At 38.8% G+C, this 22,472-nt stretch overlaps 3 protein-coding genes across 3 annotated transcripts in view; 1 reads left to right on the top strand and 2 right to left on the bottom strand.

The window, feature by feature from the left end:
* Positions 1 to 13,237, bottom strand: part of PTPRB (protein tyrosine phosphatase receptor type B) — a 110,479-nt gene extending 97,242 nt beyond the window's left edge. The window contains 3 exon segments of the mRNA XM_035729139.1: positions 1,920 to 2,176; positions 11,468 to 11,860; positions 13,121 to 13,237. Coding sequence (XP_035585032.1) covers positions 1,920 to 2,176; positions 11,468 to 11,860; positions 13,121 to 13,175 — 705 coding nt within the window. The 5' untranslated portion in view covers positions 13,176 to 13,237.
* Positions 13,238 to 14,067: 830 nt separating this feature from the next.
* Positions 14,068 to 22,472, bottom strand: part of PTPRR (protein tyrosine phosphatase receptor type R) — a 241,109-nt gene continuing 232,704 nt past the window's right edge. The window contains 1 exon segment of the mRNA XM_027595377.2: positions 14,068 to 15,275. Within this exon segment, the coding sequence (XP_027451178.1) occupies positions 15,182 to 15,275 (94 nt within the window). The 3' untranslated portion in view covers positions 14,068 to 15,181.
* LOC113922957 (thymosin beta-4-like) lies at positions 20,898 to 21,035 on the top strand. The gene has a single exon (XM_035721940.1). The coding sequence runs from the start codon at positions 20,898 to 20,900 to the stop codon at positions 21,033 to 21,035; it is 138 nt and encodes a 45-aa protein (XP_035577833.1).

Raw genomic sequence — 22,472 nt, 5'->3', positions numbered from 1 at the left:
TGCTGGTTTGGCCCAAGGGCCAGTGTGCCTGCCGCAGAGCTCTGGAGCTGGGTGTCCTTGACTCTTCCCAGTAGAGCCTGGCCACCTCTGGGAGCTCTCTCTGTGTTTGTTTCACAATCATCAAATGTGAGCAAAAATGGAAAAATAGTTTTGCTAAAAGGCAATCCTTGAGTGTTCAGGCAGATATATTTCTATTATAGTTATTATTCAGCATGCTTTTTATTTGACAGACTTCATATAGATATCAGTAAAGTATATTATATATATGATATATATATCAGTACAATCTATGCTTAATGCTTTTTTTGTACTAATATATATGTATATAATATATGCTATATACTTAAAATATACACTTAATTTTTTGTGTATTAGTTGTGAAAAAGTTATATATATATTATATATAATATATCAAAATATATATATATATTTTTTCAGATATAAGTGAGTACTCTTACAAACTGATGTTAGAATAGCATTTTGGCTGAGACACATTCAACCTAAACAAGAAGGTGCTCCACCAAGAAGCATTCAATTTCAAAATAACTGGCAAATCTCCCTGACATCCATGGCTAGAAGGGCTCAGGAGTTGGAGATTTAGGGAGAGTACCGCGCCAATTCATGATGGCAGCCTCAAGTACCGGTTCTCCTGCTCTCATTTCCCGTCTCCCCTCCCCACTTTCCAACCCCAGACAGGTCTGAACGCATAATGATTAAACTAGGAGAGGTGGGTAAAAAGCTAGGTGGGAAGTGGGAGATTTTGGTCAAGTTCCCTTTTCCTACTTCAAGCCCAAAGGGATGGGGTGACAGGAGAGGAAAAGCTAATATTTATATTGAATTCAGAGTCTGGGTTACTTCCTGAAATTAGTATCTTTGTTAATGGGTTGAGAGTGAGTGTTGGGTTTTAAAGTAATATAAAGAGCATCCAGAAAAGTCATGAGACCTTCCTAAATTCTATTCAGAGGCAAGGGAAGCACCAGTTTGCAGGGAAGTTATATAGTAAAGGAAAAGTGGAGATAAAAACAAAGTTCCACAAGTTGCTCAGTGTCGGTTATGTTTGCTTTGTGATTAATAAGAAATATGTGCTTACTAGCCAGGAACCATACACAATAGCAAATTCTGCACAATGCAAAAGAAAGCAAAACCCTAAAATGGGTGTTAAGTTATATGCATAGTATCGGGCTTCTACTTTCTTTCAAATATTTGGTTTATTAGAAAGTGGCTAAACACTGCCAAATGAAACAGCGTTTTTTATTTGCCTTTGAAAATTACACTTTTGGAATGACACTATTATTGCCCCAAAGGGTGGCCTATAACCCTGAGTGGTAAGCAGAACTGAAGGGATGAACACTTCAAACTGAAATACTACATGAGCAGACTCTACGACCGCACCATCGCTGCTCCTCAGGCATTGGACCCATCTGTCCTTTTGTGGCTGCTGATGAGGAATTGGTATGTGACTTAGCTTATTTGACCATGTTCACAAATCAATCATAGATTCCTGAACCTTCCATTGCTTTGTGAAGAGTCACAAAGAGACCACTCTCTTATGAGCATAAACGATTGTGACATAGACGCAGGGGAATTTGCAAGGTGCTGATGTCAATTTCTATTTCCTGTTTTTAGGTTATGCCTAAGACTGTGAACCCTGACTTTGGTTCAGAAATACGGCCAACCTGCAGGAGTGTGGTTTTGACATTGCAGCCTAATTATCTTTACCTTATGAAGATGTAGAACTTTTAGTTCTATCTCAAAGATTTTTTCATCACGCAAAATGCATTCATACATCGTTAGCAGCCAGGACACAGAGGACCTAATCACCCACTTGGGTAGTGGCACTGCCAGCAGAGCGAATCTTTCCAAGCAATGGACTTTCTGAGACCCTTCTAAGGCAACCTCCACATCCATTCTCCCCTTACCTGTTCCGTGGTGCTGGAGAAAGGCCAAATAGTCCAGGGCACCGAAGGTGTCTCTGTAATTCCAGTCATCTGCGGATCGGGGTGCTGCCTCTGTCTGCTCTTGTGGCTGGAGTGTTCTGTTGTACTTCTGGTGAAGGCCTCTGTGGTGTTCCTAATAAGGTGTTCCGGGCTATATGGAAGTACATTTAAAGTAGTGGGGATTTGGGGTGGAGCCGTGTTTCTAGTGCTCCTTACTGAAACTTCTGCTCCCAGGACAGCTGAGGTAAAAAAAGGACAGTTGCTAAAATTACCTTCATGTTTTGTGGATTCTTCACATAAAAGCAATTTGACTTTAGAAAAAGAAGACATCTTTCATAACAGGCATGTGGATGAGTTTCAGTTATATGAAAAATCAAGGGTCTGGGAGTGTGACGATGCCAATTTGCCCTGTTCAAGCCACCCATCCTTTATCCATCTATTGATATCATATGGTCAGGGGAGTTTGTGGAAACTGCTACCGGAAATCCCCAGCTTCGTGTAGAAGACAGAATTAAATTTACTCTGTGATCATTGAGGGAGTCATGAAATTGGCTTCAGGGGGTCCGTGAATCTCGAAAAACTTCCTGCCAAGTCCTGAATATATGTCCATGTATAGGTTTTTTTTTTTTCCCCCTGTGGGGAACTTTCAGAACTTTCATTCAATTTCTCAAAGGGGTCATTAAACAAAATACCAGGTTGAGAATCACAGCTAACAACTTACCTAACTTCGTCATGAAGACTGATGATTCCCAGGATGTCTTACCACAGTGTAAACTGTTTCTAATCCTAATTGTGTGAGTACCAGATCCTAGGATGGTTGTAGTTTCTAAGCTCCCTATCTGCTGGAAGGACAGTCAAGAGGTTTAAAACCTACGAGCTGGTGCGGTTAATTTATAGCTTTACTTTGCAAGGCTGAATTGTCCATACTTAAAAATAATTGATTTATGAATTAGGTTCACCTAGCCATAATTTTAAAACATGCTCTCCATCTGTTGGGAATCTTGCTAACTATGCGAATTCTGATTCAGTGAAGATTGTCAGAGCCCGCACTCCTCACAAGCTCCCAGGAGATGCCAATGCTGGGGCTGATGGTCTTTGGACCACATTTTGTGTAACAAGACCTAGAGAACAATTCTATAATATGAAGCATTGGAAAGGTCTGTAAGTTAGGGGCCGAGGTGGTATGTTTAGATGCTTCTATCAACTCCATTATATGTCAGGGTTTCCTGGGCCATAGAATCTTGCCCAATTAGGTAACTATAACTTTGAAAAGTTTCTGGTTTACAAACTGGCAGACAAAAGATTTTATTTTTCGCCACTCTTTTAGTGGTTCATCCAACCGTTTCTTCTTCTTTTTGTTTTTTTCTCAAGATTTATTTATTTATTTTAGAAAGAGAGTGAGAGAGCAGAGGGGAGGGGCAGAGAGAGAGGGAGAGAGAGAATTGCAAGCAGACTCTGTCCTGAGCGCAGAGCTGACCGGGGGCTCGATCCCAGGATCCTGAGATCATGACCTGAGCCGAAACCAAGAGTCAGACGCTTAACCAACTGTGCCACCCAGGCGCCCCACAACCATTTCTTAAGCAACTACTATGTGCTGGTGAAAGTTCCCTGAAGAGGCTATTAATGTTGGCCTTTTCCCTGTTCTGGTCCACCTTACTGAGCCCTCTTTTGAATCTCATTTATTTCCATTCCAATTTCAGCTGACATATTTTATATGAATATAAAGAAGAGGGGGGATAAGGCACAAAAACAGGACAAAAACAGAAAAAGTATTTTTAAAATTTAGTAAGATGTGAACATCAGCAGTTCTCTTAAAGATTCTTTAGACTCTTAAATTTCATGAAGTAATCGTGATTATCAAGCATCCTTCCCTTGAGATGTGGAAGGTCATGCAAACCCTGTATGGGGGTTGCCAGACTTAGCAAACAAAAATACATGATGCCCAGTTAAATCGGAGTTTCGGATAAAGAATTCATAATTCAGAATAGTTCGCATATCTCAAATATACAATATTGTAAAGGTTATGTTACATATGACATATTATATTGGGAATATATGTATACTGAAAAATTGTAATTTATCTGAAATGCAAATGTAATCAAAGGTTCTGTATTATATCTGACAACCCTATCTGTACATCTATTAGACCTAGACTTTGATAGATTTTTGGACATTCCCGCTAGTTTCTGTTTGTTTTTTTCCTTCTGAATCTTGTGCCGCCCCCACTGTTATTGTGCCCACGTCACCACTCTGAACATAGACCAGATTTATTTATCCGTGGGATGTTTTCTACCTGACAAACCCACTTGTTCTATTAGCAATATTCCTTTACGATAAACTCTAAGAAGCAGTCTTAATTGAATTAGGTGCTAGAATGTTCCTTCAAGCAGGCATTTGCCTGTTGTTGGGATGTAAACATTTCTGTATGTGGCGATTAGTATTTTGTTATTTTGGGCTTTGGCTAATGCTAATCCTCTGAGCTGACTACCATTTATGACGATTTTAGCTTTCAGACCCTCAAAAAATTTTTTTAATGACGAGTTAGGACAAAAACAAGCTTCCAAATATGTGGCATGTAATTATGTGTCTTAGCATGTCAACCTATGCTTACTCTTCTTCACTAAGGAGCAGTTGGTAAGTTCTTATCCTAGAACCTTTTTTTATTAGTCAACTTACATGATTGATTCAATGGATGAATCAGGACTCTCCCAAAATTAAATAAATGATCAAAACACTTTTAAAATTTCTTCTGTGAATAACATAGCTTATTACCATTACATGGAGCTTTGGAACATCTTATGGAAAAAATGTCAGTCTTCTATGATTGTCTTTAATTAAGCTTCTAAATGTATTTTTAAAACACTCCAAATGAAACAAGTCCATTTTCCTTTTTAGGCCACTACCTTTTTTCCAAAGAAAGAACCTAGAGAATATCCAAGGCCAGTACCCCTTCATTTTGTGACTGTGTTTTTAACTTGTGCTATTTAAGAAGCAGGAAAGAAACTTTAGTCTTAACATTCAATTTCCAAATTTTGTGCATTTTAAAGCAGTGGTCTTCAAACTCTGGTAGGCATCAGAATCCCCTTTGGAGCTTCTTAGAATGTTGAAGACTTGGCCCTTCACTAGGAGATTTGGTGTGGGGCCCAGCACCTGCAGGTCTAAGTTTCTTAGTGATTGTAATATATCTCTAACTATAAGGTTTCATCCGTATACACAATATGAGCCAAACTGAATTCTAATCATTCTTTACATGGGTATTGAAGGATTTTAAAGTAAATGGGAGGAGAGAAAATCCATTACAGAAATATATAAGGCAGTCAAAATACATTAATCTTTTCATCTCCTGAACTCTGTTGAAATGGGTGCTATGAAATTATATTAAAAATAGTAGATCTTTGGATGTTTTGGTATCTATAAATTCTTCTGATGTTCTTTAAAAAGGTATATACATTTTACAGTTCATGAAAGAGCAAGATGTGTTTTGACACATGCAAGGAAAAGTTCTTACACAATGGAACAATATGTTGAAGCTATTTTTAAAAGATTTATTGTACCATTGCTACCACATTGTTTCCACATTATACATAATTCCTCTTAGAACACAATTCAAGATAAGAGACACCATCCTGGGTCCAGTTTAATAGATTTTAGCATGTAAGTTGTAAATAGCTCATCTATAAGATGATTTGCAATGACTGTACCATTTCAAGACCATATTTTGAAAATATATTTTTAAAACACAAACATATTTCAGTTTATCAGTTAGTCTATGAATTAGATATGATCAATAATAGAAATGTGATTTTTGTATAATGATAATAAAAATACACAATTTGTTAGTTCCCCTCCCTTAAATGATACAAATAACTTTCAAGCATGTTGAAAACAGAATAACTTGAACAGAACTCATTTTGGAGAGAGAAAATTTCAACTATATTGGGACTTGCTTTTCTGTAGGAAGATGCCAAATATAATATGCCTTTTAAAAGCGGGGAAATAATGTGGAAAAGATATAACAAATGAAACAGAAGTTACCTTAGAAAAAGGATAATTTATGTATATATATTATACATTAAATATATTAAACAAGATTGCTCTAGGCATGTGGAGTGGGTGTCTTTATGATAATCACCTGTGACCAACAAAGAATAACCAGACCCTAAAAAGGAAGTAAGCCATTGAAGATGTTATCAATAGAGATGTTAAAAGGATTCAAGTTCCCTGGTTAGCTTTCTATAAAAGACCAATCCTAAAGGCCCTTGTTGGCAAACCTGCAGGGACCCCTTTCACTCTTGAGAGTTTTTTCTGTATCTTCACTTAATAAACTTCTATCGCTTTACTCACAAAAAAAAGGGGGGGGGTTGTGAGTTAAAATAGTCTAAATAATTTCTAGAAATGGTAAAAAGAATAACATTTCAGAAAATGTCATCAATAAAATAAAGGGTACATAAAAAAAAGGGTACATATTTAAATTTGAGAAAGTAAACCAGGAGGTGAAAAGTTTGTGAAGAGATACCAAAGAAAGAGAATTTGCAAAAGAGTGGGAGACATAACAAATAAATCAGAAGTCATTAGAATTTCATTGGCTATTAGAATATTCAAAAAATACTTCACAGACTTAAAAAAGATCCAAGATTAGAAGTAAAGAAAGTAAAATTAACAAATGGAAGTTGACAAGGCATAGGAAAACATCAAAGCAGAGCATAGTAAAAAATTTAAATTCAAAAAAATAAATGAAAAACTAATTAAAACAATACCTTTTAAAAGCCAATAACATAAAAAAAAGCCAATTATTACTCAACTACTGTATTATGAGTTGCATTAGGAAGATATGCCTGGTGTATCCCATGTTCTCTTTTGGGACATGTATGTATATTAGATGGTGGGTAGAAGGAAACTAGGCTGCCTAGAGGAAGAAGAACGGCTTTTAAATTCATCACTATCAGGCTGTGGGAGAGGGATGCTGAAGCAGGTGCTACTTTACCAGGGTCAGGAAAAGGGGAGATGGAGAGTGTGTGAATTACTTGGTGAGCCCACAGCTGATTTGTCCATTAGGCACAATAGGCACAGTGCCTAGGGCCCATGAGATTATAGGGCCTACAAAATCATTTAATTTCCTTAAAAATTAAAAAAAAAGAACTTTCAGAGTCAAAGAAAATGTTTGCTTAATATTTTTTCTTCCCACACAACAGGAAAAAATGAGGATTTGGAGGCCCATGAAAATCTATTAAATTATTTAATTAATTAATTTATTTTGGGGGGAAGGGAGGGCCCCACAAAGACATAAGAGCTCAGGTCTCATGAAAGTCAGATGTAGCCATGGGTGTGCCCTGATGAATTCATTGACATGTCACAGGCTGAAAATGGTTGGGGGGCTCTGGATGCTGTGCTAGATATTTTTCAATGATCACATAGATCATCTATCAGTAATCAATGGTCATATGATTTCCAATGATCATATAAATCAAAGGTCAATTGCAAGGCCCATGTTTCTATAATCATGTAGGGAGAAAACAAACCCTAACCCTATGACAGCCAATGTGGTCAAAGTAGGGTTTGTATGTACAAAAGACACTGTGTTTTGTTTTGTTTCGTTTTTCCCCCTTAAGTTCTCTTTATTTACAAGCATTCTCACCAATCACTAAAGGAAACAGCTTCTATTAAAACCCTTTCTCCCAAGAGTATATAGGATTGCTTACCTATTACAGCGCTTATGCATTTTATTCCCTCACCCACATAACTACAATTAAACAATTACTTTAATCAGCAGTTACCACAAGTGTGGCAGCAAAAGGGTTTACTTCAGCAGCGAAACCTCTTTAAGTGATTTCACTAGCTCAGTCATGTTAGGATCATTCGAAAATATGTCTGCAAAAAATTTTCCTGATTGAGTGAATCTATAGTAAAGGCTAAATAAGTACTGATTGGTTAGCCAACATCCTACATACAGTGTTACTTCTCCCTACAATATGAAACACCTGAGTGAAAGTAACTATTTATTTTTTTTCAAGATTTGTTTATTTATTTGAGAGAGAGCTCAGGGGGAAGGGCAGAGGAAGAGGGAGACAAGCAGACTCCCCCTGAGCACAGAGCCCAACTTGGGGCTCCATCTCAGGACCCTGAGATTATGACTTGAGCCGAAATCAAGAGTCTGACGCTTAACCGACTAAGCCACCCAGTTGCCCCGAAAGTAATTACTGTAGATAGCCATCTAACTGTTTATAAATAGGGAGACTTGGCATCCTTTGGAAAAGCATCTAAGTGATGGCTGGAATTTTACACCCTTCATCTAGAAGATCTAGAATTACTATGTTTAAGGAGTTTGTCAATTAGAGATTTGGACCTCAGAATGCATTTTTATTCCTAAAGCAGTAATCTTTTTTAAAAAATTAAATGTGTGATTATATAAAATTGCATTATTATTGAATAGAACAGAATATGTTTTTTTCCTTATTCTTCTTGCATTATTGGTAACTGGTTTGTGTTAATTTATAAAATAAGATTCTGAAATTATATACAAGGGATTTCTAAAAATTATACTCTTAATACAGTGACTCCAAGAATGTAGCTGTACAATGTAACACGAATACGTCTGAGGAAAAATTGAGAAAGTCCGTCAGTCACCTTTTTGTTTTACTGACACATTGCTAAAGATAAAATTGTTTCCAAAGAGCTGGATATCTGACACCTGATTGACAAAAGAATATAGGGAGAGAATACATTTTTTCAATTTTTAGCCAGTTATGTTAGCATTTTGAATATGATGTTTTTATTATTGCTCTTATGACTCAGAATAATAACTCTAAAGGTCTAATTTTATAAATTGGTTATAAAATGTTGATTTTTCTTTTTTTTTTAAAGATTTTATTTATTTGAGAAAGAGAGTGAGAGAGAGAGACAGCACTGGCAGGGGAGCGGTTAGAGGGAGAGGGAGAAGCAGGCTCCCCACTGAGCAGGGAGCCCAACAACAATATATATAATTGTGTTATCAATGCTTTAAAAAAGGAAATTTGGAGTCATTCATTGCAAACATCTGAATGCCATTTAATTTTTCATAATGGGTTCTCTAGCTAATCAATGAGCTTTCATGCTATGGGTCAACTCATATCATTCAGTATCTTTAATCAATGGTAAGTTTGACATAGACCAGAAAAACATCTGTTAGCTTATAATTGTGTTAAAACAAACTATGTATTATACATGTGTATTCAAATACAAGATTTTTTTTTTTGTACCACAATTGTGCAAATTTTCCTTCTGCATTTTTCTAGAAGTCCATTTTTCTTCCAGCCCACATTGTTGGACATATTTTGGATACAGCATGTTCAGAGGTTAACTGTAAATGGTCTATTTCATCCACTTACTTTTGAAGTAAAGCCCATCCTTGGACATGTTCTCCATGAAGGCCAAAGGAAATGATTTTTTCCATTAATTATCTTCTATCTTGAATAACTCATTGCTGATCCATATCTACTTTTTTAAAAGTTCCAATGAAACTTTCTGCTAAATAAGATTCTATTGGGGGCTGGGAAAGAAACTTACTTCTTATGTTTAATGGTACAACAGGAATATTTATAATGTTTCTGTATTGTTTAGGACAGGCCTCACTCAATGAACTATAAGAAATGTACAAATTGGTGTTATGTGTTGTATATTCTCTGATAAAGTTGAATTTTCTAACTGACTTTTATAATTTTTATCTTATTCTCATAGTCAGAAGTTTTATAAGCTCAGGACTATATAGTCAACTTCAATTGTAGAAGAGCCATTGCATTCAACTAGCAGCTAATTAAATACTTACTTCATTTATGAAATGAATGAGCGACAGAAAACTGTCCAAGGATCAGCATGGTGAAAAGACTCATATAAGCCTCAAAAATAAACACCTAATAATAAGATGTAAGTGAATGCTGACCCCCAAATAGGGTTATGGATCAAAATTTTTTAAAAAAATCAGGTATTAGGGCGCCTGGGTGGCTCAGTTGGTTAGGCGACTGCCTTCGGCTCAGGTCATGATCCCGGAGTTCCGGGATCAAGTCCCGCATCAGGCTCCCTGCTCAGTGGGTAGTCTGCTCCTCCCTCTGACCCTACCCCCTCTTGTGCTCCCTCTCTCTCACTCTCTCTCTCTCTCAAATAAATAAAATAAAATCTTTAAAAAAATATCAGGTATTAGCCCAAATATCTTGAAACTGAATCTTGAAGGTGGTAGGAGAGAAGAAATGATGGCAATGAGTTCCTTCCTCCCCCAGGGGATTCTTACGTAGTCAATTGGGCAAAATTCTGTGGTTAAGCATTTGGAAAACACTGTATGATGGAATATATACTGGACAAGGAGTTAAGAAATTTGGGTTCCAATTAGACCTCTGCCACCAATTAATCTGGGACAATTCACTTGACCTTGGTAAATTTCAGTCTCTTCAATGATGGGCTTCATTTCTAGATAATATCTCCAGTGATTTGTAAGGTCTGCTTGTACCTAATATATAATGATTCTATTAGTTTTATCTTTCATGACTTCCTAAAGCAAATCTCTACTACAGGAGTAAATAAGCAATAAAATGATTAAGTAAAATAGAAAATTAAGGGGTGCCTAGGTGGCTCAGTTGGTTAAGCGTCAGACTCTTGACTTCAGCTTAGGTCATTATCTCAGGGTCCTGGGATCGAGCCCCAGGTCGGGCTCCCTGTTCAGCGGGGAGTCTGCTTCTCCATCTCCCTCTGCCCCTCCCCTTGCTTGTGTGCACGCTCTCTCTCTCTCACTCTCTCTCAGATAAATAAATAAATCTTTAGAAAAAAGAAAATTAAGCTGTATCCACAAAAAAAAAAAAAAAAAAAAAAAATCCCCAGCACAGGACTGAACTGTGTGCTGCACCAGGAAGTTCTGCATTTGTATGCAAGTTTTTACTTGTATCTGTCATCTAGATTATATCCATCAGTGGTCAACAAATTAGAAAACCCTGTGGCTACACATTGGTTCTTACCATTTCAAAAGTATGTGACATCTTGTACCTCTAAACATTAGTACAAGAGATTTGCAAAGGTGCAATGTATTTTCCCATCTTTCCAGTCTTCTCAAACACCATTCTGATGATCTACTAGTTCCCCCTAATCAGAGAATAGAAGTGTCTACATCAGCACAATTAACAATTTCCTGATCATTGGCTTTAGTCATTACATATGTACGCTGTGCTAATGCCTGATTTATATTGTTACATTGAATGGTATCTAACCAAAGTGCCTACAATATGGTACAAAAGAGAAACCCAAGAAATATTTGTTTAATAAAAGCAGCAAGGAAAGAAGGGAAGGAAAAGTAAGAGGTATAAGGAAAGATGTTGGGCTTATTTAATGAGAATAATGAAGTTTTCCACATCAGTAGGAGCCACACAATCCATTTCCAATAGCTTATCAATCTCCCATAGGTATTGTGTTGAGGTAAGCAGACATCCCTTTAATGTGAAACAAACAAACATAACATAACATAACATGGAGCCAAAGAACGTTCAGAATCAATTCTGAAAAGGAAAGCTCACCTTTTTTTAAGCAGAGGCTTCCATTCACCGGTTTTCCCTCCTGGTTGATATCTATTTTCATCCAGCTATGGAGGTATTTCTTGTCCTTCTTGACCACTACTTTGGAGCCTTGTTTCTTGAGAAAGAGAGAGGTATTTTCCACCTCAAGGAGCCCTCCCTGTTCATGGCAAGTCCATCGGGGTGTCTGGGAGCAGTGGGTAGAGATAGCTGATAGGGAAGGACCACTAGAATTGGAGATGCCCAGGCACAGAGCAGATTTAACATGAAGGAGTTTTCCATCCTCAGTCCACATCCACTGCTGGTTCTGGCTGGTCGCATCACACAAACCCACGACCACTCTCTTATTTTTGGAAAGGCACTCTTGTTTATGGACATGGACGATCTGAAACCCCTCTGGAAGATGAGATACTCATAAAGTACTATGTAGCAAATTAGAAGGCCCATCAGAAAACAAAATAACCCACCCACAAATAAGCCGTGACAATATGACGCTTACTTATCTTTTCTATTGCTATCGTTTTGAGTGAATATTCCCAGAGTCAATGCATGTAATTTAAAATCCCAAGGCTGACAGTGTCAAAATGTCATACTTTTCTTCCTTTCTTTTACTTTCCCATGGCTCAGGGAAGAAAACACACTCCAATTGAAATAATGAAAGGAATCTTGGGAAAGACACAAAATCATCCAAAAAATATGGTGTGATATTTGAACCCAATTAGTTAAATATGCTGAAGTTATGAAAAACCTCATTCCCTTTCTAACCATTTTAACTCTTTCCATCTCGTTACCATCCCCCGTTCTAAAAAAGCCCCCCCTTTTCCAATTCTTAAGTTACCACTGTAGTATTTGTATACAAATTGCATAGTTTGAATACATGTTTAAAAATTGGGTGTATTTATTCAAAAACAAAACAAAACAAATTTGCCCACCCATCTAAACCTTCTTAGCTATTAGCAACCAATGAAGGTATTGATGATCACAAACACCATTTCTTACAGTCCTGGCGAGAAGCATTTCTCTATATTGTGACAATAGCTACAACAATCCCTCAATAAGTAATAGACTAAAAAATATGAGCATTTCTCGACATAAAAAAATCAAACATCCAATTGTTAAACATCGGTATTAAAAAGTGAAATATTCAGACTCAGAAACCATTTTCTGAACTTTTGCCTAATTTGCTCAGCTCTTTCATGAAAATATTCAGACCTTCCTTCCAAATAACAGCTTCCAAATAAAACACACCACAGTTCTTCACCCCCTGTACTTATAGCTCCTTAGACTTTCTTTCTTTAACACACACAAAAAAACAAACCTATAACCTGATAAGGAAAGAAACATGGAGAATGCCACAGACTGTTACACAATAATCAAAATTTCTCCTCAAGGTGCTTCACTCTGTGGTGTAAAGTTGCCATTTCAGGAGCTGCCCGAGGCAGCTGGAGGACATGAGGAGGCCATTTATTTTCTTTTAGAGAGAAATCTCAACGGTGTGGTTGTAGCTGGTTCCTTTAATTCTCCCTCCTCATCGTCTTTGGTTAAACTGCCATGGAGACCTGGCTCCATTTCTGCCCTAGTTCAGACACTTTTCAAAGGACAAAGACTCCTCTGCTGGCTGGTGGAGAAACACAAGAGAGAGGCAAGCCCACTCACCTGAATTCCCAAAGATCCAGCAGGTAAGAATCGCCATGTAAAATTCAGCCTCCATTTTCCACTTAACAACTGTTCATGCTTCGCTTGGGGGGGGGTGTGAAATCTCCCAGATAAGAGAAGCAAAGGCTAGGAAGGAAATGTGCCTTCATGGTGGGGGAAAAAGTCAGTGACGAGCACTTCCTCCTATTGAATTGTTTGGGGAAGTTTTACACCAGTGTCCTTTTGTCTGTTTCCTTAGAAAGAAGGGATTATGATTACCTCTCCTTTTTTACGGAGAAAAAATTCTAGCCTCCAGGAGTAGAATAAAACTTGTAAGTTTTCTCCTGCATCCCTGTGGCACATGACGACTTCTTAACCTCAAGAGGGAAGAAAGGAATTGTAATCTTAGGTAATTGAATGTTCCTAAAACATTACATTTCTTCAGGTGATGTTGATTCTGCTGAATAAACACAAGCCATGTAATTTATGAGGGTCTATGACAAGTCATATAAAGACATAAACATGTACTGCTTGTATAATGATATGCTGGAAGTCTACTGCGGAAAACCACATAATGATGGCACTTTTAGATCATTATCCCTTAAGTGATGACAATATTACGTTGTGAGATAGTTATCTCCACTGGGGAGAGGCGGAGACTAAAATTAAACCCATCTCATTACCTACGTCAGGCTTCCCCCAAAAGATAATAGCTTCTTTCCAATAGGAAAAAAAAAGTAGATACTTTACTCAATACTTAGTATTAGGAGGGGCGCCTGGGTGGCTCAGTCGTTAAGTGTCTGCCTTTGGTTTAGGTCATGATCCCAGGGTCCTGGGATCGAGCCCCGCATTGGGCTCCCTGCTCAGTGGGAAGCCTGCTTCTCCCTCTCCCACTCCTCCTGCTTGTGTTCCCTCTCTTGCTGTATCTCTCTCTCTCTCTCTCTCTGTCAAATAAATAAATAAAATCTTTTTAAAAAAGTACTTAGTATTAAGAGTAGTTTATTGGCAGTATGAAACAAAGTCAACATAGCTGCATTAAAAATTCATATTTGAGCAGAACATCTAGTGTTTGCCGAGTGCATTTTTTTAAACTTTATTTGTCTCTTGAGGATTAAAACCTTTCAGAAATTTAAGAATATCCATGGCAGCATCCTTTTGAAGAACTGGAAATGGGACAGGTTACTTCATTCCCAAAGGCATCTGCCTTTATTTGGGGCGAGAGACTCTAGGTAGACAGAATATTCAAAAATTCCTTCTTAGTAAAAGAGAGACAGGTATTTAAAATTCTGGATACATTATAGTTGCTACAAATTTGTTTTTCCCTTTTAAAGTAAAATGACTCACAATGTAGAAATACAGTGGCTGGGAGTTCTGGAGCAGAAACCAACTCTATGCCCAATAATAGAGAGTAAATACATATACATCCAGTGACAATCATTGTGCTCTGTAATTGATTGACAGGAGGTACTGATAAATACACATTTAATAGGAAATATTATCAAGACACATTTCCATATAAAATAGTACTGCTTTTGATTTTTTTTTTTCAAAAACAAGGACTTATTTGTTAAAAATCCATTATCACTCACTTGCGACCTTAACGGCAAGATTCTGGTAACTGAGAAAGGTAATAGCACTTAAAACAGGAACAGTTTAACAGCTGACAATCCATTCACAAGACAGGTTTTGCAAACATTAAAGCATCTAAAACACAATAGTAATTTCTTCAGCAGCTCTTCCAGTTGTTATCTGATGACATATGTCACCGAGGATTTCATAACATACATTCTGTGTGGCAGATAGTCAATATGGACAAAACAAAATCCTCTTTAGCAGTGTGAGAAATCTATTCTACCTCCATCAGCATAGAACCTTCAGAATAATTTCAGGGATGCTTACAAATGCATTCATATACACAAGGGGCTGGCGATCTGTCATTGTTGCCATCTTCCACAATCCATGCCACAGCTTGGCTTCAGCACTTCTCTTTCCCTCCACTGCAGGAAGCTCCTTCTAGAAGCCTCAGGTGGGTAATTGGTTAACTACCCCTAGAGCTGGATGGTCTGGTCAATCTTCAGAGAATCACTGGACAGTTTCTGCCGAGAGTCTGCTTTCATACAGGCACAGAGCATGATGCACAAATTCATACTGCTCACTGGTTTGGACCATTCCACCCCTACAAGGAAGAGATAATACAATAACTTCTTAGTGCTCACAGCCTGCAGTGTTAAGTCACAGAGATCTCATCCAAGCTAGGGTACTATGCCAAAGACACAGAACAGTTGACCTCCTGATTCTTTTGTGACGCCTCTTACCTGTGTCCAAATGACCCAACTGGTGAGCCTAATATGCTAATGTATAGAAAGGGATTAACACAGTGCCCGGTAATCACTAGACACTTGATTAATTCCACCTACATACCATTACTGGGGAGGCAGTACTGCCTATTGGTTAAATACTTAGACTTTGGAACCACCCAGGCTGTCGGAGTTGAAATCCCTCCTATACCAATTCTTAGCTGTGAAATTCTTGCACGTATTGTCTTAAAATGGTCTCTAAGTATTTTATGGCTTTAATGTTATTATAAATATTGGTTTTGATTTTACCTCCAATTGTCCTTTGCTACTAAATAAAAACCCTTTCTGGTTCAGTTTCCTCCTCTGTTAGAGTGGGGTAACAACAACACCTATTGCACGGGATTCTTGGCGAGGGTTAAAGGAATTCATGGACCTGGAGTGTGAGTATCACTTCTCAGGTGCCTTATCATTCACCTCATGTTAAACTGGTTTATGCACGTGGTTTAAAATTGAAGTAGGTTTAGCAAACAAAACTCAACTGTGAAGTGTTGCTCTTTGTACAAGTAAAAAGAACAACTATCCTGGAATGGTCTATTTGAGTATGTGATATGGAAACAGCCTTAGTCTTTAGGTGTGGTATGCTGGGTATCCAAACACAATAGTGGGCGGGCCCTTAAATGAGCTGAGGAAGAGGGAATTGGCTCTTGCTTTTTTCCCCTTTGTTATCATCATCATCATCACTGGTTACTCAGAGGTACCTTTTGTTACTGGATTAGTAGAAGGCTGCTTCTCATTATACTTTTATAGATAAAGTAGATACATCATATTTTGCTCTTTATAATAAGGGTTATTTACTTGGCAAAGCTACCCATAGTAGTCTAAACGTTACAGCTTGTGCTCACTGAGTAACTGTAGCACTATTAGGAATCTCTATAACTGTGTGATCATACAACTCATTTTGAAATTACTAGCCAGTTCTCCCTAGTGGTTGTTGCTATCATTCAAAATAATTCTTTCTAGACCATGTAAGGGCTCAACTTAAAAACAAGATATATTGTTTTATTGTAACATGATTTCTGGTTAATGGTAATAACTAAGACTGAGCTTATATCTATGTTTATTTGTCAACCTCTATAAATATAAGCTTACCAGACATTAAGATAGTAAGCCTCATCCTTCTAAACTAAGCACAGATGTTAAGTTAGTAAGATTTCATCCTTCTAAATTAAACTAAGCAGCTTGACGTGATGTCAAAATGATGTATTTGGCAAGAAAAAAAGGTAAATTTGGGGGGTAGCAACTTAATAGCAGAAGTATTTATCAGTCTTTTCTCTCCAAACTAGACACTTTGTTGTGCTGAAGGCAACTTTCTGGCTAATGTGTTTCTTGGTCATAAGTTGACAACAGAAATGGCAACCTGAGGATGTGGCAATTCTTCTTAGCTGGGATGGTAACATCTGGGCACACCTAAAGCCAAAGCAGCTGTCCAAAAGATGCTGGTTTCGACTGTGAATCTTAAGAGATCCAGCCACAGGAAATATTAGGGCAGCTTGAGGGAGCTGGCCTTACGTAGCTCAGAGAACCATCAGTCTTCCCCCTTGAACTGATGGTGGTATGAGGAGCCTTCTATGTGCTCCATCTCCTGGGCTCTGGTCTCTGAACTCCCTCACCGTTTACTTCACTTTGAGGTAAACTCTTCCCTTTCTTGTCTCTTCTGGTGAGCACTGGTATTTATCTGTCTAACCGGTGAATGAACAAAGACATAGTCCAAGTTTTCATACCCATGTGACCTCAAATGGGTCAGCAGTGTATTTTCTCACTTGGAGTGTATTTTCTCTGACATTCTGTTAACTAACTCAAGGGTGTTTCAGCCAGCAGAGATGGGGAAGATGGGGAAACAAACTGATCAGTTGTAGGTTAGCAAAATTCTTGTGAGTCTGAAAGCTTAAGGAAGGTGTATGAAAAATTGTTATTTTCCACCTCATTTGTAAAGAATTGGCATCAGAGGGATTCTCAGAGATCATTTATGCCTATCGCCGGCACGATGTAGCCTTTCCAGAAGGGAGCAGTCTACAAGGCAGATGGTCAGCTGGTTTCTGCTGGGATGCTCAGTGGGGAGGCGAGGTACCATAAGAAGCAGCCTTTCCCCAAGTTGCAGGAAAGCTTCTGAGGAGATCAAAATGAATCTGCTCCTTTCTAACTGTCACCCCATTGGTCGAACTGAAATAACCCCCAAAAAAGTCTAAAGGCTCCTCTTGTAGTCACACAATAGCTTTCTAAATGCTGGAAAACAACCATCAAAGTCCTATAATCTTTTCTTCTCTAGACTAAACATCCTGTGGGCCCTCAATATTTCTATAATGCTTGGTTTCCTGGTCACTCGCCAATCTAGTCTCCCTCTTCTGTAGGCCGTTTTATCAAAGATGACCTTCTTAGAGTGTTGTGTCTACTCCTGACAGGGTCTAGTCAGTGGGACTATTTTCTCCTTTGAGCTGCATGTCATAGGCCAATGAGTTTGCATTTGCAGGTACATCAGATGATGAGATGTCACCGTGCCCGCCTGGAGCCCGGTGCCCAGCAAGCATTTTAGGATATTGAGTGAAGGTTTGGGCTAATGAAAAAGTCTGCAGGATTTTTTTTTTTTTTTTTGAGTGTGGAAATGACAGTTTGCTCTCATCTTGTACTTAAGCTATTGAATTTTTGAAACTAAATGCAGGACTTTTTATTCATTCCTATTAATTTCAACTTGGTGGGGCACCTGGGTGGCTCAGTCGTTAAGTGGCTGCCTTCGGCTCAGATCATGATCCCAGGGTCCTGGGATCGAGCCCCGCATCGGGCTCCCTGCTCGGCCGGGAGTCTGCTTCTCCCTCTCCCTCTCCCCCTGCTTGTGTTCCCTCTCTCTCTGGGTCTCTCTCTGTCAAATAAATAAGTAAATTCAACTTGGTTTCAGCATGAAGTTCTTATTTATTATCACCACTATTTCTATCATTCAATATATTAGCTTTTCATTTCTCACTCCCAGCTTTGTGTCCTCTAGATATTTAACAAGCATGCCTTACTTCTTTTTAACTGTCATTTATAATGGAGTAGAAAAAGAGAGGGCCAAGGTGGGGCCTTTATTATAAGTAATTGGATATCATGTTATTACTGTCTATCCTATTCCAAAATTGTTTCCAACTAGGTTGTAGTTCCTTTAAGGGCAGGCATGATGTCATAATCTTCTCATACATGCAACAGTGAAAAGCACTTACTAGTCCTAAGTAAATACCTACCATGTAGATTACCCCGGACATGTTATTTTCATCTCATATGGATGCAAATAAACTGGGCTAAAAGAAGGCAAAGGGCATTACAGGATGCAATCACTGGAGTCTGGTTCAAATTCAGGGTCTTGTCACCATCATCTCTGAAAATATTTAATAAATGTCTAATTCCATATATTGGTATCTAGAATACTTTGCGGATCTTTGTATGAACTTAAAAATGTAGGATTGCCATGCAGATCATACACTGTCTTTTTATTGGCTGGCCACAGTAAAAAAAATACCCAAGAAGCTAATACAGTTCTTGTATACAAAATTCAGTTATAGGATAAATGAATAATGCTAGATTATATGGAACCCTCTGGAGAGCCCTGCGATAATTCATCCCAGGACAGCTCTGACTTGGTTCCTAGGTATCTTTCAAGTCAGATCTGGCTCCGTGGACTTAGTGAAGTCCAGATCCACATCACTGATGTAAAGTTGGTAACACAAGCTGGTCTTTGAACATAAGAAGCAGGGGTGCTCTTTTTATTACTTTAAAAACCATCTTCCATCTCCCTTTTATTTTTTTTAAAGATTTTATTTATTTATTTGACAGACAGAGACACAGTGAGAGAGGGAACACAAGCAGGGGGAGTGGGAGAGGGAGAAGCAGGCTTCCCGCTGAGCAGGGAGCCAGACACGGGGCTCGATCCCAGGACCCTGGGATCATGACCTGAGCTGAAAGCAAATGCTTAATGACTGAGCCCCACCCAGGTGCCCCTTCCAGCTCCCTTTTAAAGAGCAGGCACTAAAATAATCTTTGACCTCCAATAGATCATTGTTTAAATTCAACCTAGTTTGTTTTTAAAAGATTTCCATGCTGATCAAGATGATGCTTCAGTGGAGAAGACCTAGGGGGCCCAAAATAGATGCACCATCATGAGTCAGGCAGCATGCACCATCATTACTCAATACATTGTATTAAAGCATCGTCTGTCCTGGAGCATCCTTTAGGTACAAAGCTGTTTCCCAGAGTTCTAGATTTCCCAGATCAAAAAGAAACAAGGTATGCTTGTCCAATACTTTCTGCCGAGCAGGAATTAGTTTATAAAAAAAGAGTGGGGGAAAAAAATACAGGGCAAGGGGACCCAGTTAATTGTAAGAGGGATCGTTGCTGTGAAAGGTTTGGAATGCCAAGGTGTCAGGTTCATCCCTAGTAGGGACCGAAGTGGGTTAAGAGAGGAAAAGACACCATACACTGCTGTCAAGACAAATCCCTTTTCTAACACTTACTAGCTGCTCCACCTTACTACAAAGCCTTTGCAGCACTCCATTTTCTCGTCTGCAAAGTGATGAGGTAATAACATAACGGTGCCTACCTTTGAGCATTGCTGTGAGTAAAGAATGGGACCATCCATTTAAAATGCTTAGTACACAGCAGAGCACATACAGATACCATACTGCAGGCTATTGTTCCATTTTGGTTACTCTTTGGTGCTATCTGGTTGAACAGGACTGCCTGGAAGGCTCTGGGATGGGGCCTCTGAAGGCCTTGGAGAACTAAGAACATACCTGGCAGAGGACACAATATTGCCCTGCTGGGGCAAGCCTAGATGGAAAGATCCAAATATGTTTCTAAATATTAACCAGCCTAGAAGTCTGCTACAGCAGAGGCAGATGATGTCATGGAAAGAAGCGGGCTTGGAGTCTGACAGATTCAAGTCTGAATCCTTGTTTTTGAACCTACTTGCTTGTATGATTTTGGACAAATCATTTAATCCTTCCCAGCTGGGGTTTCCTCACTTATAAAACGACATTAATGCCAAACCCTGTCATTGTGAGGATTAAATGAGTCAGGCCATATCAATGTCTAGACAAAAGGTTCTTCACAGAATCCTTTTTTGTTAAACGTTTTTTTTTTTAAGATTTTATTTATTTATTTGCCAAAGATAGAGAGCACAAGCAGGGGAAGTAGCAGGCAGAGGGAGAAGCGGGCTCCCTGCTGAGCAAGGAGCCCGATGTGGGACTGGATCCCAGGACCCTGGGATCATGACCTGAGCTGAAAGCAAACGCTTAACCGACTGAGCCACCCAGGCACCCCTCGTCACAGAATTCTTAAAGCCTAAGATTCTGCAGTGGTCCCTGAGGCCATGGCAGGGTGCAGGAGGTTGGATTTTAAGACTAGCATTCGGTGGTGGCCACTGAGCAGACGGGACTTCACTTGCACGCGCACCTCGCTCCGCTTCCTCAGCAACCATGTCTGACAAACCCGATGTGGTTGAGATTGAGAAATTCGACAAGTCGAAATGGAAGAAGCCAGAAACGCAAGAGAAAAATCTACTGCCTTCAAATAAAGAAACGATTGAACAGGAGAAGCAAGCAAGCGAATCATAATGAGGCGCGTGCCGCCAATATGCACTGTACATTCCACAAGCATTGCCTTCTTATTTTACTTCTTTTAGCTGTTTAACTTTGTAGATGCAAAGTGGTTGGATCAAGTTTAAATGATTGTGCTGCCCCTTTTCACATCAAAGAATCGAGAACTACTGACAACCAAGGCGCCTGCCTCTCCCATCTGCCTGTCTGGCTGGCAGGGAAGGAAAAGAACTTGCATGTTGGTGAAGGAAGAAGCTGGGTGGGACGACAGTGAAATTGAGAGTAAAAACCAAGCTGGTCCGGGGTGTCCTGCAGGCTGTAAAATGCAGTTTAATCAGAGTGCCATTTTTTTTTTGTTGCTGTTGTTCAAATGATTTTAATTATTGGAATGCACAATTTTTAAAATATGCAATAAAAAGTTTTAAAACCTGAAAAAAAAAAGACTAGATCCTAATCCCAGTTTTGACCAAGGCAGTTGTGCCTTTTATTTATTTTTTAAGATTTATTTATTTATTTTTTGAGAGAGAGAACATTCATGAGCACGGGGTGGGGGAGGGGCAGAGGGAGAGAGAGAATCTCAAGCCGACGCTCAGTAAAGCACGGACCCCGACTCAGGGCTTGATCTCACGACCCTGAGATCATGACCTAAGCTGAAATTAAGAGTCGGGTGCCCAACCGACTAAGCCACTGTTTTATTTATTTTTTAATTGTTTTTTTCATGTTGGTATTCTGTGGAAGGTTTTTTCTTCCCATTATTTTGTTTCCCATTGTTCATAAAAAAGTTTGAAAGCCACTGGCCTGACAAACAGTATTTACTTAGTAAGGTTTCAAGTTCTGCAAGCTTTTTACAATTTTTTTAAATTAATTTTTATTTTTAAGTTTTTTATTTAGAGAGAGAGAGAAAGAAAGCATATGCATGTGAGCAGAGAAGGGCAGAGGGAGAAGGAGAGAGATTTTAAGCAGGCTCCATGCTCAGGGTGGAGGCAGACTCAGGGCTCCATCTCATGATCCTGAGACCATGACCTGAACCAAAATCGAGTCAGATGCTTAACCGATTGAGCCACCAAGGAGCTCCAAGTTTTGCAAGATTGAAATGAGAGAATCCATAAAATGCTTAGCACAGTGATTGCTATTTAGTGAGTACAAAAATAAATACTATATATATTTTTTCTTACTCTTTTGGTAAGTGCTTGGCTAACACTATGCCCAGGATGATCATACATCTGATTTGCTTGGGACAGTCTTGGTTCACTCTTGTGGTCCTGTGTAACTATTAATAGAGCCACCCCGCACTTACAGAAAGTGCTTGCTTTGGATGGTAAGTTTTTTGTTCCCCCTAATTATACCCTGTGCCATGCCATGGAAGAAAGTCATTCCTTTCACTACACAAGTGGTGCTGACTGCAAGGCTCTGATTTCTTGGTGGCCATAGAATATGAACACAGTACTTGGCGAG

Source organism: Zalophus californianus, chromosome 9 (assembly GCF_009762305.2).
Source record: "Zalophus californianus isolate mZalCal1 chromosome 9, mZalCal1.pri.v2, whole genome shotgun sequence".
Taxonomy (NCBI): domain Eukaryota; kingdom Metazoa; phylum Chordata; class Mammalia; order Carnivora; family Otariidae; genus Zalophus; species Zalophus californianus.
Note: the sequence above shows the minus strand (reverse complement) of the source record. Positions and strands in the feature narration are given on the sequence as shown.